This window comes from Malurus melanocephalus, unplaced genomic scaffold, assembly GCF_030028575.1.
Source record: "Malurus melanocephalus ecotype Western Australia unplaced genomic scaffold, MMel_1.1 scaffold_221, whole genome shotgun sequence".
NCBI classification, from domain to species: Eukaryota; Metazoa; Chordata; class Aves; order Passeriformes; family Maluridae; genus Malurus; species Malurus melanocephalus.
The window spans coordinates 382,066-399,288 of record NW_026623453.1 but is presented as its reverse complement, the minus strand read 5'-3'; the positions used below and the strand labels follow the sequence as shown (position 1 = coordinate 399,288).

The window sequence follows — 17,223 nt, the reverse complement described above, 5'->3', positions numbered from 1 at the left end:
TGAGCAGGTGTTGTGGGTGCCTGGCTTTCGGCCAGCATTCTAAACCATGACATCAGCTCATGTCATATAAGCTCTTCAGTTATTCTTTACATAAGACATGTAATTTATAATACCCAATTATGCAATTAAAATGCTAATTACCCCTCACCTAAAGTTTCTGTTCTTGAACTGATATTATCAATTACCTTCAATCATTGCAAATCATATATGACATATGTGACAGTGCCAAGTTTTATATTATTTATGGACTTTCTGTTTTTTGTGTCTCTGGTTTCCACATAGTATTAATGGCTTTACCTTGATGCTTCCTGAAGGAATGGTATTCCTTCTGATCTGTATTGTTTAGTATCTTAAAATATATCTGCGTTTTAGGGTAATMTTACTCTCTGTTCTTGCCCTGAGCTCTGTCTTGTGATCCATTTTAGTACAGAGAAGTAGCATATTTAGAAATCCCAATATGAATTATGTATTACAGAGGTAAGCCCATTTACTTCTGTGCTGCTTCTACAYTGCTCTTCCTTACTTCATAAATGTTCTTACTGTATTTACATTAATATGCTGCCAGTGTCCTGTGTGATTGCCAATGTTATGAGTCTTATAATCCCTGCTGAACTCAAAGAACACTGGTCTCTTCTGAGGTTCTATTATTATGTAGAGTTTGCTGCGCATAAAGAAAAATGATTTAGTTAAAGAAAACACAGCAAAAATGAGAACAAAATCTAGATGTTAGAATTCAGAAGGATCGACATTTAAAATAAAATCACACATTATTCCTGCCTGTGCATGATACAAATTAGGACAATTGTAAATAGAGATGCTTCAAAGTGTAGCTCCTTTCAGTATCTCTGGTTTAGCAGCAGCAAAATAAGCCCACAGGGGTTTGAATCTAAAGCTTTCATTAGAAGTGGTGTAACCAGTTAGTTTAAGAAGTCAGTGCATGGAAGTGGGTTTGTTTCCTGTTGTTCATGGATGTGTAAGTTTTGTTCTAAACAATTTCCCGGCATAAATCATAAAGTATATTGTCTCTAAGATGTAGAATAACTCTGCTCATCTGTTCATGGTACATTTTTTTCTTGTTCTGCTGCAAGTTTATGATCCATCCTTTGTTTATTAATAGTAAACTGGCTTATCCTTCCTCCTCCACTCTATTTTACCCTTTTGCAATGAACTGACTTTTTTGTGTTTTTGTATTAAAACAACTTCAGATATGTTTTGCAATACTGCAGTGTGCCGTTGTGAACTAAATGAAAATAGGATTAGATAGGCTAAGCCTTTAAGCATCTAGTTGCCCATGGAAAATAAATTACATTAGCAAAGTAAGTAGGGTAACAAAGAAAAATGCTCTGTTTTCAAGAACCTCMCTGTGCGGGATTAAAGGAAGCACTAGTCACCTTGCTCCYGTATTCACTGGTGGGGTGTTACTGRCACCTCTTCTTTGCTCTGAGCATGTTTCTTTCAGCCTATTTTAAGTATAAATGCTTTAGGCATTATGGACAAATTATATTTACTGCGGCTCAACAATTTTGTGGGGTTTGGCCTTTATAGCTTTCTTATGTGGAGATTTTTATGTGTCTAAATGATCAAAATAATGTCTTTCAGTCCTGGTATAAAGAGAGAGATCATCAGCTTTGGAATATTGGGCCTTCTGTTAATCCTTTCAAAAAGCTGTGGATTTTGGCCTGTCTCATGGCTACACTTCATATTTRCATCATACAAAAGCATAAGGGCACGTACTAGTTGTAATTCAAAAGTAATTCAGTGCACAGATAACTAATAGATATTCACCTACATCTTCCAGTTGTAGTAATTTGAGAAAAAAGAAAGAAYTCTACCAAAAATCCTCCAAGTTCTGTCCAGAACTCCATTAAGTTACTGTGGTTTCRTTTATAGTTCAAACCTACTTGCTTGCATTTCAAGGCAACTCTCAAGGGCTGTATTCAAAGAATACTATTTTTGAAGTGTTTAAAGGTTTCTTTTTATTGGGAGGCAACTTTCTCAAATATRTATTTTCAATATAAACACCATAATGAGATACTGACCTACAAGTCTTCTGGACTCTTCTGTACTTGTATGCTTCAAGGGCGAGTTGACAGCAGATCACTTTGATACACAGCCTAAAAAACTAGTTCTTGAACTGCCAGTGCCCAGAGCTGTTCTTGATGCATCTATCTGGGAATAATGAGCAGGATTATTCAATGTTTTTCGCCCCCTTTCATCAAACCTTGGGATGAGTAATTGTTCCTCCAGTTGAAAGTGATGTGCRTGTCTTATTCTGCAGCACTTTGTTGCAGTTCCTGAGGATGTGGGACCATCAGAAGATGCCACTGAGGAATTTGTTGGGCAGCGTTATAGAAATTTGTCGAGGTTTCAAAGTTTATTTGGTCAGACATTGCTCAGATATTCTTGCGGCTTTTAGTTCCTTCTGTATCTCTCTTTTCTCCGTATTTATTACTCTTTTTGTAATTGCATTTCTTACTGGTTTTGTAAGATAGAGACCCAAATGCTCAATGGCATTTTTATTTAAAATTTCTACTTTTTTGGTCTAGAAGTGTGTTGCTTTCAGGAGTGAATAGCTGTGAAATGCAAATGTGTTTTTTCTTATAAATATTTCTTATAACTCAAGAAGAGCTGGTGATAAGAATTAAAATTAGAGATTATTTGTGTACTTCTTTAAAAATGACACTGCTGAGTGTGTATGGATATGTTGTATTCTGGTGATGCAGAAAACCTGAAAATAAGCAAAAATAAGCAAAGCAGTGCAATCAATAGAGTTCTGTTCCTCCTACTTTAAGTGTCTTTATTCTGTAAATTCACTTAAATTAGGAAAACTGTTGATACTAAACTACCTTATTTGATGCAATTTCCATTCATAGCACGCACTTGTTTGTAATTGTCAATGTGCGTTAGATAGTAGTAGAAACTGGACGAAAGATGACCATAAAATACAAACATCATTGTCAGAGTGGTTTTGATAATTTGTCAGAAAGACTGTTTGTAGAAGGTTTTCCTGCAATGGCTTTTTTGGCTGTTGTGAAGTTGAGGCTCTTCAGGCCTTCTGGAGATTTGTCTGGATGTATGCAGTACTCCATAGGATCTGAAGTACAGCAAGTCTGATAGTGAAGAACCCATTATTTCTGAAAGGGGCGTTTTCTTCTCTCAAGTCAGCACAGTCAGTGAAGCAGTTGAGACTCAGCAGAACAAYGGGGATAACATTATCTTGTGCCTCAGAAAATTTGCAAGGAGGGGAAGTGCACTCATGTTAGGTTTACTTGAGTTGATGGTGGCTAATACTTGTCTTTTTTTAACTTGATGGAAAAAACATCRTCAGTGAGTTTTTTAAAACTACCTTAATTCTCCACATACTGTCAGTCAAAGAAAGTGATGGTTTTGGCAGAAAAAAAACTACACCAAACCCAGGATGTACCTCTACATAGCAGCAGCAACAAACAAGTTGTGTCCAAAGCAATGCACGACCCATGCCAGCTCTAGCAAAATTGTCTGCATTTAACGGGTGACAAGTGACAACATGTGACAAGCCAATACACCAGTGGTTAATCTGTGTACACCACTGAGTCTATGCATGCATGGCAGGTAATACACACACCCTCTGGAAAAACAGTGCACAAGAAACGACAAGAGGCTTTGAAACCCATGCAAGAAGGAGAAGAGAAAGAACTGCTTAATTTCTGTACCTGTGTTGGTTGTGTTAAAAGCTCAGGGCAAAGCATCCAGCACCAACTTAAAACTAACTGAACACACACATATTGTCCAAYCAAAAAGACCAGGCAAAGTTCAGGATGCAGTATTTTCAATATTTGCAGAGGCCAGAATAAATTATACTTCATCCAACTATTTCAAACTTCATACTTTCATGCTGCTCATATGGATAAAGATTCTTAGAGAGTGTAGACAGTGAAATCTTGGTGTGATGAAGTCTAGTGGCAGAATCTGCATTAATTTCAGTGGAACCAGGACTTTACCTACAGAGTGCTGTCACCTTCTCTAATTCTATATATGCACTTTCCAGCTTTGAAAAGCCAGCCTTTGTCATGTAAGGCATATTCATGTCCTTCACTTACCTATGCCATGTTATGTAATGTTATACAAGGATGTTGGATGGAAATGTTGGATTTTKTTTCCAACTGCATGAAGTCATACGCTGCAAAAAGTAAATTCAAAAAAGTGATGTGAGTAGTTTTATTAGTAGGAAACTCATCATCTGCTAAAGTTGTACATCATCAACTCAGTCACATAAATAACCAGTTCCTTCTTAGTCTTCAAAGGAAGTCCATGATGCTTGATGAAAACAGAAACAAAGTTCCAGCAACAGCTGGGTTCCACAAAGCATGTCTTAATTTATTTGTTGCTTTTTACTGCTAATCGGGGAGTACTGTAAGAGGTGAATACTATTACTGGCTGCATAGTTTCATTAATTGCAAACATGAATATGTGATAAGTTGTCATATGGAAAAATAAACCCTGCTGTCCTGTATCACCGATGATGGAAAGATGTTTACAACCTTCATGATTTCATTTTTACATTTCATTTTTAAACCTTGTTATAAGGTTACTGAAAGTTGCTGTCTTGTCTAGAGGACATAGTTTACTCCATCATTTAAGGTGAGGGGTCTGTCAAATACACCAGAAGTTGCTTCTTAAAATCTAAGTATACATTGTATAACAGTGTAATTGTTGTGCATAGTGCCTGTGTAGTGTCATGTCTTGCAGAATAAACCTTGCCTGCAAGCAAATGTTTCCCTGTGAAATGTCCATTTCAGTGAAAAAATGTCTGTATCAGAACCAATGACAGTTTAGGTGATAAATTTTATGAGCTCAATTTAGTGGTATCTTTGTTGTGCTCTCTCAGTGTCAGAGTTTTTCCTTCGCATCTCTGTCATTTGACCTACTCATTGCCATTATTCATTTATGGGCCAAAACAAACTTAGTGTTTTYTGCCTTGTAAACCACCACAGCATTCTGAGCAGAAAAGAGATCTATCTTGTAAACAGGGCATCCCTACTAAGTCTCTAAATGGAGGCTTTTCTTTTTCCATATGTCATTAATTTATATGTTTTCATTTGTTTCTCTTTAAATAYTGTCATTTTGTGTAGTTTTAAAATCCAGTTCAGATTTACAAGTGTGTCATGTCTTTAATATCCTTTGCATTCTGAATTCTGTGGCTTGCTGCTGAAGAAATACAAAATCACAACATCTCTATTCTTTGAATAGCACCTATGTTAATGAAATTATTTCAGTATCACAAGAAATGAGGTTTTGGAATTTTTTGAGTATTACAGGGAATTGGATTGTAACTAGAGCATATTTCAAAAAGAATAAAAGGATCCCTGATATGTGCTTAGCTCGTAAAGCACCTAATCCTRTATTAATTGTGCTTTGGGCACATCTGCCCTCGTGTGAAGGGGACTTGGGCAGTGGAGATGAAAACACTAATGCTTTTCAAGGCCAAACAGCTCCTCCAGCATGATGGCAGCACAAGAGGAGCTCTGTAGGAGAGTGCAGGCTGCTTTCCCTTCCCTTTCCTGTCCCTGGCACACACAGAAGTAAACAATGCTGCATTGTGCTGTCCCTTACAGGCTGCAGGCGACTCAGCCTCGTGGTGCTACATTATCTTCTTGCTCTTGGGATTGAGTTGTGTTAATTGTTTTTTCCGTGTTTGGACAGGGGAAGGTTATAGAGGTATTTTGGAATGACAAACTGAAATTGAGTGGTTTTATGTTTTCTCTATGTCTGTCCTACAGACAAGAAGACATGAGACCTCCATTCCAGCCTGTACTGATGCAGAAAGTGCTTTGTTTCCTGTAATGGGACAGCTCTGTTGGCTTTCTTGGAGAGGAGGGTGAACAAAATAATCAGATGTAAATCAGACTTTAGGGATGTTTAATTCAGCTTTTACAGAAGGTGTCTGTAAGGTGGTAAAAATGAGAGGGCTTCTGCTGAAATTATTTTGGAGAGCTTTGACTTGTCTGGCAAGCTCCTTCCCCCATTAGGGGCTGGTTGGACTTCACTTTCCTGAAACTACAYGGCATAGCCTGAAGGCAGCACGATTGAAAAGAAGGATCATGGATGTGATTATGTACCCAAAATGCAGCAATGCWGTGGTTTCCTTAATTCCACTTCGGAGAGTTTGGCCAGCTTCACCAGTATCAGCACTTTAGCCATTACCATCCTGTTTGTTCTGTGGTCAGATGAGCTCCCTTTTGCCAAGAGTTSAGCTGTAAGGAAAGGAATTGCCATTTGAGGTCACCAAGCTGCACTTGAGCCCCTCTGCTGCAGAGCTGCTTAACAACTTTGTGGAAATTGCATGTGGCTCTGCTGAGTTGTGGATGTGGGGCAACTGGAGTGTTCAATTGAGCAGAAATGGGCAGAGAGCCTTGTTGGGCAGCTGGGGATTTACATTAACACAGCTGTACTCAAGCAGGATCTGTTTTTCTCCCTGTCTTGTGGTGATTTTGCATAAATCATTAATTTCCACTTTTCTTTCTTTGCAGCCTGTTCCAGCACTAYTGCTACACTCGAGGTGGAATGCGCCACACCTCCTACACTTGCATCTGYGGCAGGTAAGAGGATGATTCACACTGAACTCTGTCATCTTTATGGGCAGTTTCCCACTAGATATTTGTAAAATTGGTCCTTTTAGGCATGTSATGTGTTTGCAAATGCTACCAGAGTGAGTTCTGACCTGTTTTCACTGGAAAAGACAAGAGAGGTGGCTACCTGTTTCTTAAAGAAATAACTTGGTGATAGATTCTGCTGCACTCCAGAGGTTTCCCAATGGCTGCTGCTGCTGCTGCCAAGATCATGTTCATGCTCACCCCCATGCTGCAATTGATGTTTTTATCAAATAGCATAATGGAGAAGGGCTTTAAAGCTATTCTCTGTTGCTCAAAACCACTTTTTTTGAAATACATCTTAGGTATTTTGTATCATCCTCAAAATTCTTTATCTCAATGATTGGGATGTGATTAAACTAATTTCTTTGGAATTTGGAATTTTTTGCTCTCTCTGTTTCTTGCTGAACAGATAGTGTTGAAGGTTACTGTATTTGATAAAGTAGTAAAAAGTTCTCCCTGCAGTTGTAGAAATGCGTGAGAGAACAGTGTGGGATAACATGCTGAAGAACAGCTTTGTGTTTTGTTCAGAGATTAATCTTACTTAGGGAATTAATCTAACCAGAGATGTATGAGAGATGAGGCATATATGTTGGTATGTATGTTCTGCTTGTTCTGCTGCTACTTAAAAACATTTGCCTTCCACTGAAGTCGCATACACCTACAAAAGATAGCTTTCAATTAATGATAATAATACTATATTGCTTTGAAGGTAATAAGAACAATTAGCATGTTCATTTATTTTGATGTTTGCTCAATTGCTTATTTATAAATGGAATTTTCCATTTTTGTATGCAAAATTGCAGCAGGAGCATGAGCATTTTTATGGCAAATTGTATATCTAAATTGTCTGAAAAGTTTCCTGGTTTAAGTACTGTTGTATAACTTGAGAATTAACATCCCTTTGAAATGAGACTCCATCTCTAAGCTTTTGTCACAAATGGTGATGGTATGATTTTTCACAGCTGTGCAGACTCCACATTCACTTAAACTGGATCAGTACCTGTGCTGCAGGATCTGGTTTGGGTGCCAGTGATCACATCACTTTGCTAAAGCTGTAGAAATATTTACTGTGTGTTTGTGAAATGGGTCCTTGCAACCCCTGGGAACATCCACACTCTCCACAGGACTAAAAAATCCAGGATCTGCATTACACGACTCGGGGAGCCCAGGAGGAGGAAAGAGCAGCTCAGAAGTGGGTGCTGACAGGAGCACCCTGAGTGTCCTGTCCAGCTTTGCAGGGCGTGGGCACAGCACTGCCAACAAAAGCAGCACACAGCAGATACAGGGAGGAAATGCAGATAAAGGGAGGAAATGCAGTGTATCAGGAGTGGATCAAGGCCGGATCTCTGACCTCTGAACTCCTGGAGAATTTAAAACAGAGAAGGGCTCTCCTTGCAATGCAAGATCCAAACAGCACTGTGACTCACTGTTGTCGTTAGGCATTTTGTCCTRCCACTAGAATTAAAAGTGCAGAATTTTTATTTTAAAAAAAAATTACATGAGGTAGCAATTTACAGACAAAGATCTTTGTATTCTGACTTGTATTCTGATTTGTGTTCTGACTATGAGTGATGAAGAATGAATAATATTAACAGTTTTAAACTAGCTCCTAATAAATGARTTAATTCAATTAACAGCATAATGGCAAAAATAATACACATTTAAATTACTGTGAAAATGTAATGGGTTGTAAATATTTAACTTAACTGCATTTACAACCAAAAATAGCTTTTGCCATTAGGATTTTTGAGTGTTTTATTCTATTCATGCTGAATTTTGTATTTTCCTGTATGCTTGAAATGGGCATATTTTGACAGGATCTTTCGTTTTTAGATTACAGGCCAGATAATAGTTTCTGTAGAATTGAATAATCCTTCTAAATAAAAGACAAGTTCWTTATTCAAATTTGTTAAAAGATGCTGAATAAGCTGGAAATCAAGACTAATCAATACGATATTTCAGTACAGAAATAAATCACTTGTCATGTGATAGATGCATTTATTTATTGCTGTCCCTGTCTAGTGTCATACTCTTGAGGAGATGCTAAATGAATATGCTTAATGTATTCACTGTTATTATGAGAATAATAACACAAATTGATTAGTGTGACAGGGTAGTATCTATTGAGATTAGTCATAAGTGAAGCTTTTTGGGTAAGATTAGGATACTTATTTAATCTGGTTTTCTTTCTTTCACTTCAGTACAACTTGTTTAAGATTGCATGCCTTAGATGAAAAAGTGGCAAGAAGGGTTAATGCTTTCTTCTTCTTTGATTCTRTGATGATTTAAGTCATGATAGAAGTAGGTCTCAGTTTCAGTTAATGGTCTTTTGGTTTTCCTGTAGATGTTCTTAATGTAGAGCTAATAGCTACACTTTTTGTTGTGCTTGATGTTCAGCATGGTCCTATTCTTAAAACATKGCTGAAATTCCTTCTCTTTCTTCTAATGATTGGTTTTCAGGGTGCTTTCTGATCTAAAATGCATCTWGGGGGATTGTTTTCCTTTGCTAGATATCAGAATCTCTTCCTGCAGTTTGCATTCTCAGTGGTGCTAATTTGAAACTCTTCTGCTGCTTTGTGCAGTTCTTTCTGTGACAAATATGTGTTTGACACCAGTTAGAGGCGAGTTATTAAAGGAATTAAAATCAATCCACAGAAGCCTCTTGGGGGATTTTTCAAGTTGGCTGCCTGAAGGTAAGCATTGGCATCCCCTCATGTGGTGATTTTCAGAGGTGCTGACCAAAAAAAAGGCAGCAGAGCTGCCAGTGATCCTCACCTCCCTGCAGCACTTCATCTGAAACCCCTACGACTTGGCACTCTAATGCCAGACCTTGCAACTGTTGCCTCTTGGCAAGAAGAGGCAAAGAAGTAAAAAGAAAGAAGTATCTTCTACATGAAGGCTCATTTACATTGCCAGTGGCTGGCGGTTTTGTTTCAATTGTTTTAAAGCCACCTTGAAAGTCTAACTGAGTCAGCGTGAACAGTTTCTGGCTAACTGTTGCATTTGCCTTATGGGTACACATCATTTCTGTAGCACTGCTCCTGAAGCATCTTCCTGCCTTCRTCTCAGGACAGTGATAAAGATGCATCCTGTGAGGGAGATTGGACATTGACCTCTCAGCAGGAACCCACTGGAAGTTTCCATATTACTGTTTTAATTCGGGTCAGTAGTGCATTTCTGAATCAAGCTCTCCCACTCATGCTCAGCTGCAGGGCCTGCTCAGGGCCAGGGACCAGTCCTGCAGTGCACACGCTGTATTTGTTTTGGGTGARAGATAGTTGGGAGAGCTTTCTGGAGCAGGTCTGCTCTGCTGTGGTTGCTRTTGGGTGTTGAGCCCAGGGAATCTGCCCAGAGCCAGTGCCAAGAGAGCAGACCCTCTCATCCCAGTAAATCCTAACAGCCAAAACCCCTGAAATGGGTCTGGTGTGCAGATCTGGTCTTAGCACCAACTGTGCTCCCTGTGCCGTGGTCCTGTGTGCACGACAGCCAAGATGTGTGTGACAGATCAGGAGCCTCCAATGCCAAGATTGTGACTGCTTCACTCTTCACTCAGTGCTGAAAAACAGGTCTTTCATGCAGCTCCCATCACAGCTGGTGCTGAGCCTAACAGAAATATTTYGTAAACTAAAACCTTTACATTAAAATGTGCAAAAGAAATCTCTCATCTTTGTATTTGCAATGTGTTTCGTTGAAAGCATTTGTGCAGTTGTCAAATTTGAGTTGACTTACTTATGCACTGGTGTGGTRTATGACCCTGAGAGTGCCAGCATATCCTAATAAGTAAGCAAGCTATCTGCAAATATATAAAACATGGAGGCATGCCTTTAAGGTTCATTATGAGTTTTTAAAAATTCATCATAAATGTAAGCATGTGCTGTTTGCTTCTCYTATTTTTGGGGGGAGATAAGGAATAGTATCTGCAGCTAAAATCCTGACAAACTGCTGTGGAATATGTGTGTCCATGCCAGCTGTTGGTGGTTTTTATTATTTTTTGTGTTTTTCCTTAAACAGTGAACAATGTCATGCAAAGTCATTCCAGTTGCTTCCATGTGCTATCCACCCAAAATCTTAGCCCTGCACCTGGGAAACAGTCCCCAAGTCAGGAATGATGCCACCTCCCCTCCCCGTGCAGGTAGCTCAGTTTAGGGGTGGGAGCACTCTGCACTCTGTCACCTGACAKGAGAGCTCAGGCTGGGAGCACAGTTCCCACAGTGCCTGCACACATGGCCTTTTCTTTTGATTGCACTCCATTGCCCTAGTATAGATTTTTTTCTTCAGATAGAGCAAACTAATTTTGAAAGTGTCCTGGAGTGGAAAATATTCCAGYAGTGCCCAGGAGACAGGACATCTCAGAAAGAAGCTGATTTCTGTCTTCATCTTGTATACAGGCTGTTTGGGTCTGTTTTTAGCCATCTGCACAGCAACAGAGATTTTCAAGTCCAGCATCCAGCAAGGAAAAAGTTGTAAAACTGCTTAAGCAGTTTGACCAACATCATAAAATGACTTTGTTGCAGCCTTAGTTCTGTGGGGCTTTTTAATTCTTGATTTAACAACTTCATACTTTYCTAATTTTTCCATTTGGAGTGTGTATAATGTTATGAAGTACATTGGTATCAGAAAATTATCCCCATGAATCTGAAATATCACCCTTCATTGTCTTATTACATAGTGATTCTTATATGTTAAAAGGTACTTAACAATAAATACTGTTTTCAAAATATCCATGTAGAATTATTGAGGTTTTAAAAGCCCTCTAAGATCATCAAGTCCATCCACTAACCCAGCACTGCCAAGTGCCCTGCTAAACCCAAGTGCCACATCTACATGTCTTTTTAAATACTTACAGGGACACAATCCAGTCATTTAGATTGAGAACCTGCAGAAGATTACTGCTTTCTACTCCATAATCAGTTTATCAAATTACTCTATCTGAATGACTGATGATCTGTTAAATATCCAATATCACAAGTACTTAATGTATCTTGAAGGTAATCTCTTTTTGGATACAGGACATGTTCACTGTTTCTGTAATTGCACACATCAGAAGTCTAATAKGAGAAGTATGTCAAATGTCACATTTACTCCAGATACAACAAAAGATTCATTGAAATTGAGTCTCAGATTCCTGTCATAAGACATGAGGTTGTTCCAGCATCACAGCTTGAAAGAATCAAACTTGAGCAGAGTGACCAATGAAAGGTTTTGATGAAAACTGGGTACAGACTGGCAAGTGAGCTGGAGGGGTCAGAGAGAAGCTGCACTAACCCTGTCTCAGCACGTTTATTTTTGGAAGTGATATAATTCTTCCAGGTTTTTGAAGAGAAAAAGTGAGAGCATCTATCTGAGGAGAACAGTAAAAGGAAAATAGGTACAGCTTGAGATCTTTATCAGCCTTTTAACTGGCTTTTATAGACCCAGAGGAATATCAGTAGGCAAGAGAGGATGCCAAGGCCAAATGTAGGTCACCTAGTGGATCATGGAGCTTCAGAGCAACAGAACAAGGGACCATGCTTCTCGGGAGCTGTTTTATTGTTGTGAATCAGCAGTTTACTCTGAAAGATTTCCAGGAATAAAAACCTTTTCTTTGTAATGTGGTTTTTCAATAACATGTAAGAAGAGAGTGACGTTTTTCATATTTGTTCTGGTTGCTGACATTGTAAGCTGTGAATGTTCCCCAAGCAGTGCATCCCCTCCAGCAGAGAGCACCTGTAGCCTTGCCAGAGGGGAACTGGACCTGTTTCCTCAGACTGCTCAATTTCTCCAGTCCCAGTAATTCCTAGAGCATTTCAGACATCAGATTTTACTCCAGTGGAAATTAGTTTCTTTTATGCCTTAGACCACTTAACCTCAGATAGGAAAAAATATCAATAAGTAATTAAAAAAAAAGAAAAAAGAAAAAAAGTAAATGGGTRTAAATTGAAAAATTACTTGTGCATAGTTTTTTCCTTTACATTGTCACGGACATGGGAAATATTCATATGAACCGTGCCAAGTTCCTTCTGCAGCAAGGTCCTGTTTTACAGCCAGAGTAGCAGAATTCCTGTGCCGTGCCCATCTCTGCTGAATGTGTGATAGGATCGTATTGCAGCCCACACCGAGGCAGGGATTGGGACAGCACTCACAGACTGCTTTGTATGTGAATACACTGATTTTTAGTGTTCCTTCCTATGTTTTTTGAATACGTGTGTTAATGTTTCTTGTTCCACTAATTGTGCTAATTTTTCTTCTTGTCTGCCAGTGGGGAGAACTCATCTGTTTTGCACTAYGGCCATGCTGGAGCCCCAAATGATAAGACTATTGAAGATGGAGACTTGTGGTAAGTAAAAGGTTAGAGTTTGTTTGRTATTTTTGTTTTGCTACTGCTGTTTCCATACAGAAATTGTATGTACTCTCAGAAAAAGGATGGCTGCACAATGATAAAAAGCCTAAATCTTTAAAATAGAAGGTAACTTTGCATGGCAAACTATTCTTGTTTCTTCCTAAGGTCCTGTACACCTGAATCTCCAGTTGAAAGGGAGAAAGATATTGTTTCAAACACTTCTGGGCCAGAGGGATGTAGAATTTAGTTTGAAAAATGGCTGTATTCTAAGTACAAGCGCAGTTGCAAAATTTAGCATCTGAGTTTGCTCTTGAACCTCAGATCCGAAGCTCAGCTCTGCTGGTGGGGTGGAGGATCACAAGAGCGTTGGCTCCTTTGAGAGRATCACATGGCATTGCAGAATGGATTAGATGTGAAAATGCCTACGTGCACACACACACCCCACACGAGAGCAGGCGGTGGAATGTGTGAAGAGATCAGGCTCAGTTCAGGTTAGGGCAGGGCGCTTCTAGTTCTGTGTTGTGCCAAAAAAAAAACACTGTAAAGATTTATTTAGAGTTCAGTGATGCATAATACATCTGYAAACACCATGAAGTTTTCTCTACATGTACAACATGCCCACATGCTTTGCAGTATCACTGAAGGTAAAAGCAGAGTGAATGAAAGCACCAAATACATTGTGAAAGACAGACCCATTTGTGTGATGTGTAATGTATCAGATTATAACTTTTGTACTTCACCTCCAAAGGGTCAAAAATCCTTTTTTTATAAAAATGCAGAACTAGTTTTGGAKAAGTTAATCACTGACATTCAGTGGAGGAATTGTATTGAATTACCTTTGTAGCCTGTGCGAAAACAGTGTAGGTATGTATTTTCACAGTGGAATGTAAATGTATGAAGAAAAGCAAATTAGTATTAYCATCGATAAGCTCAAAACCTATTATGGAAAACAAATTGAATCTCAGAAGTTTAAAAATATTCCTTGCTGGCTAATGTTCCAGGCACATCTGCAGGTACTGCACAATAAACTTAGGGAATTACAGATAGTTAATTTCTTTATGGTACTGTAAAAACATTTTTAAAAACTTCTTGTACAATCATTATGTCTTATCTTCATCTGTGGTTAATAGCTTACTAAACCCATCAAATACTAACGTTAATTTATTGCAGGGTAATAGCTTTGATTACTGATTATGTTGTGTTTGAGTAGATAATGGGCTATGAGCATTTTTTGAGGGAGGACACATGAACATAGAAGTGTATCAGCTGTGTCATTCAATTAAATTTTTAAAAACGGTGTGTACCAAACAGGAAACCTCAGCATTTGTTGCTGAGAGAAGATAGGCCACAGTGCATTATGAAAYCCCTATTTAAAACTAAGGTCTTCAAATGGTGAGGGAGACCTTAGGGTGAAGGGTATATGTAGGAATCTTTCGCTTGTAGTCTCCAAGGACAGTTTAGTGGATGGCTACAGTCCTTTCTAAACCACATGAGCTCATACAAGGCTGTTTGTCAACTCCTATTTCCCGCAGTACTGGCAAGGTCTTTAAAATATGTTTGGATTTATCAGCCTCAGATAYCTGAATRTCAGGAAACCATTGATCACTTCATCATTTCAAAACTGCTGAGCAKCAGCTGCACCTCAACAAAGAGAACAAGGTTTAACAGAGTCTGCAATAACCTCTTGTTGCAATGGTCCAGTTGCACCTTGGTCTTTGTGGGAAGAAGTTTCTCAGGTGCAGATGGRTGTGAGCAAAGAGGTGCCCATGTGCACCCGCTGTGCTCCAGGCACTGCCCAGCCACTGCCTGGCTGATACTCACAGAGCAGACCCTGATCCACACCGTTTTCTTAGCACATTCCTCAAGGGASGGTGAAAGTGATTTAATTTCTGTGAAGACAATTTAAAAACACACTCATTTCCCACAGTTAAAAATAGTGTTTAAGAAAAAATCATGAGGTAACATACACGAGCAGCATACAAATTCTGCCCAGGCATTACCTGAGTGGTTTTAGTGTGTGGCTTTACAAATGTCTAATTTTGGTGTAGATGGTGTATGTGTATATAGAGCAGGGCATTAAGAAGACAGCGTGCTGATTTGTGTGTGTATGTTACTATTTGCATGGCTTTCCATTAAGCTATTTAATAGCTATGGGGAGCCCTCTGTTGGATAGACTTAGGAAGGCCTGAACATAAAGGGAAAAATAACACTTTTAGTAAAAAAAGAGGTAAGACTATTTTAAGGATTATTTCTGTTTCTGCCAGTATTTTGGCATAAATTTAGCTATTTTTATACACTTGCTTGTAATAGAATTGGGAGATTGGGTACTTGGTATGATTTTTAATAAATTATTCAGTAGAATTTAATGTCTTTTTCTCAACGTTGCTTAGTGGATATGAATAACATTCATGAGTTTTGCAGAAATGAGCTGCTTGGGTTTTTTATGTACAAAGCAGTGCTGTACAGGAAGTATCATAAAGAGGTCAACTAAGTGCCTGAATATTAGAAAAAATACATTTGGAAGACTAAGGCTTTGCTTCTGTGAAATGCTTGAGGGCATGCATTGTTTGCTCTTTTAAAAAGAGTAATGAGGATTTAGTTGTATCAAAAGAAGATTGTAGGCCAAATTACTTGTGTTATAGCATTTTTGTATATTTTTTAAGGCTGTTATTCTGACTTCTTCAAAAGCTGTGGCAGGTTTAGAACAGACTGGCTTTATGATGCTCATTTTTTWAAATTCACCTATATCAAGTGGGTTTATTGCTTTTGTAAGCAGCTGGTATGGAATTGCATCTCCGATACTGCATTATAATCCGTGCTTTTTATAGGTACAGATCCCAGAGCAAAACAAAGACTGTCAAGGGAATTTCTGACACTTCTTGTTAATACACACCATCTTGATAATCAGGGCTATCCTTTTCAGTCTGTTAAAATAGCYAACTAACACAAAGCACTCTGATTGACAGTGAAAGAAAGCAATATTTTTAGGGAAGTTTAGGTATTCAAAAGGTACAGGCATTTAACTGGTATGGATATTAAAAGTAAATATTGCAATAGCACCAAGTCAGTGTTCTGGAAAAATGATTTATGTARTATAGCGTTCTGTGGTGAACATTTAAATTTTATGATCATTGTGCTCTAAACCAAACCCTTTTCCTAAGCAGATGTCTGGGTCTCCAGGGTCAGAAAGGTCGTCCAGATAAACGGGTAGGCTGAGGCACCACTGGAGGCACTTGGCCCTTTTACTTGGTGTTARCTTTAAATAAAATCTTCTACTTGCAATGTTGGAAATCACAGCTTGCAGTGATGATGTATGACCAGGCTTTTCACAAATACTGATTTTCTTCTGTCACCTTAAACCTCTGACACTTGGATTGAAATTGAACCCTGGACTGAGGTTCACTGCATCCCTTCCAGGTATTGCATTACTAATTGGGTTCCAAGACCCTTTCTGCTTCTGTACTGAGGCTGTAACTGCATTTGGTAGTAGGGAAGGTCACAAGCAAAAGTACTTGTTGTAGTTTGCAATCTCCTGCCTTGCATACAATAGGCTTCCAGCATTTTGGAAAACCAAAGGTCTTTCAAAGATTGGCAAGGAGTAGAATGAAATGAAAAGCTGCTACTCAAGAAAACAATAACCCAAATAAATTAAAGGAGTAGAGATCTGACTCCTCTATGCAGAAATCAAGAGCAAACGTGCACCTGGGACTCCTGCTCATCGAATGGCATCCCCCGTGTAGCTCATCCATCTGAGCAAGTGTCTCATGAGTTGTTTTGCTTTTGTTCACACTGCAGAAAGAAATTGGTTCAATGGTTAGAGAGCCCTTGCGGGAGGTGGAAACTCTGGTTTCAGCTCCCCTGAACAGATCTCTGACTTTGGCTGGAAGTTAGGCTTGACCCTAAGACACAGCGTCCAGAATAAGTTCAGTCAGAGCCAGTGTGCTTCTGTGAAAAGTGTTATCTCAATAAATCAGCATCTGCCATCTGGAAAATGAAAGCTTCCTTAAAAATAGTAGAAGCCAATTGCCTTGGCTCCCTTGTGTCTGCTGCCCCTGCCCTGGCAGTGCTGCAGTGTGGAGTCACACCATGGCTGGGGAGAGAGGGCAAGGGAGAACATTGAACATCAAAGCCACATGCAGCAGAGGAAGCCTGGGGCGAGCTAGATGCCTCTCTCACCTTGCTGCTGTTTGTTCTAGAAACCATCAGATGTGTGAACCTAAGGAGTATATATTGTGTTTTGATTTGAGAAGGCATTGATTAAGATAATAGTTT

The 17,223-nt window shown here is 39.0% G+C and overlaps 1 protein-coding gene across 1 annotated transcript in view; it reads left to right on the top strand.

Moving 5' to 3' along the window:
- PEPD (peptidase D) overlaps window positions 1-17,223 on the top strand; it is a 150,905-nt gene that overhangs the window by 85,414 nt on the left and 48,268 nt on the right. Inside the window, exons 10-11 of the mRNA XM_057374271.1 lie at window positions 6,510-6,578; window positions 12,871-12,948. Of these exons, the coding sequence (XP_057230254.1) occupies window positions 6,510-6,578; window positions 12,871-12,948 (147 nt within the window). The remainder of the gene's footprint in view (window positions 1-6,509; window positions 6,579-12,870; window positions 12,949-17,223) is intronic.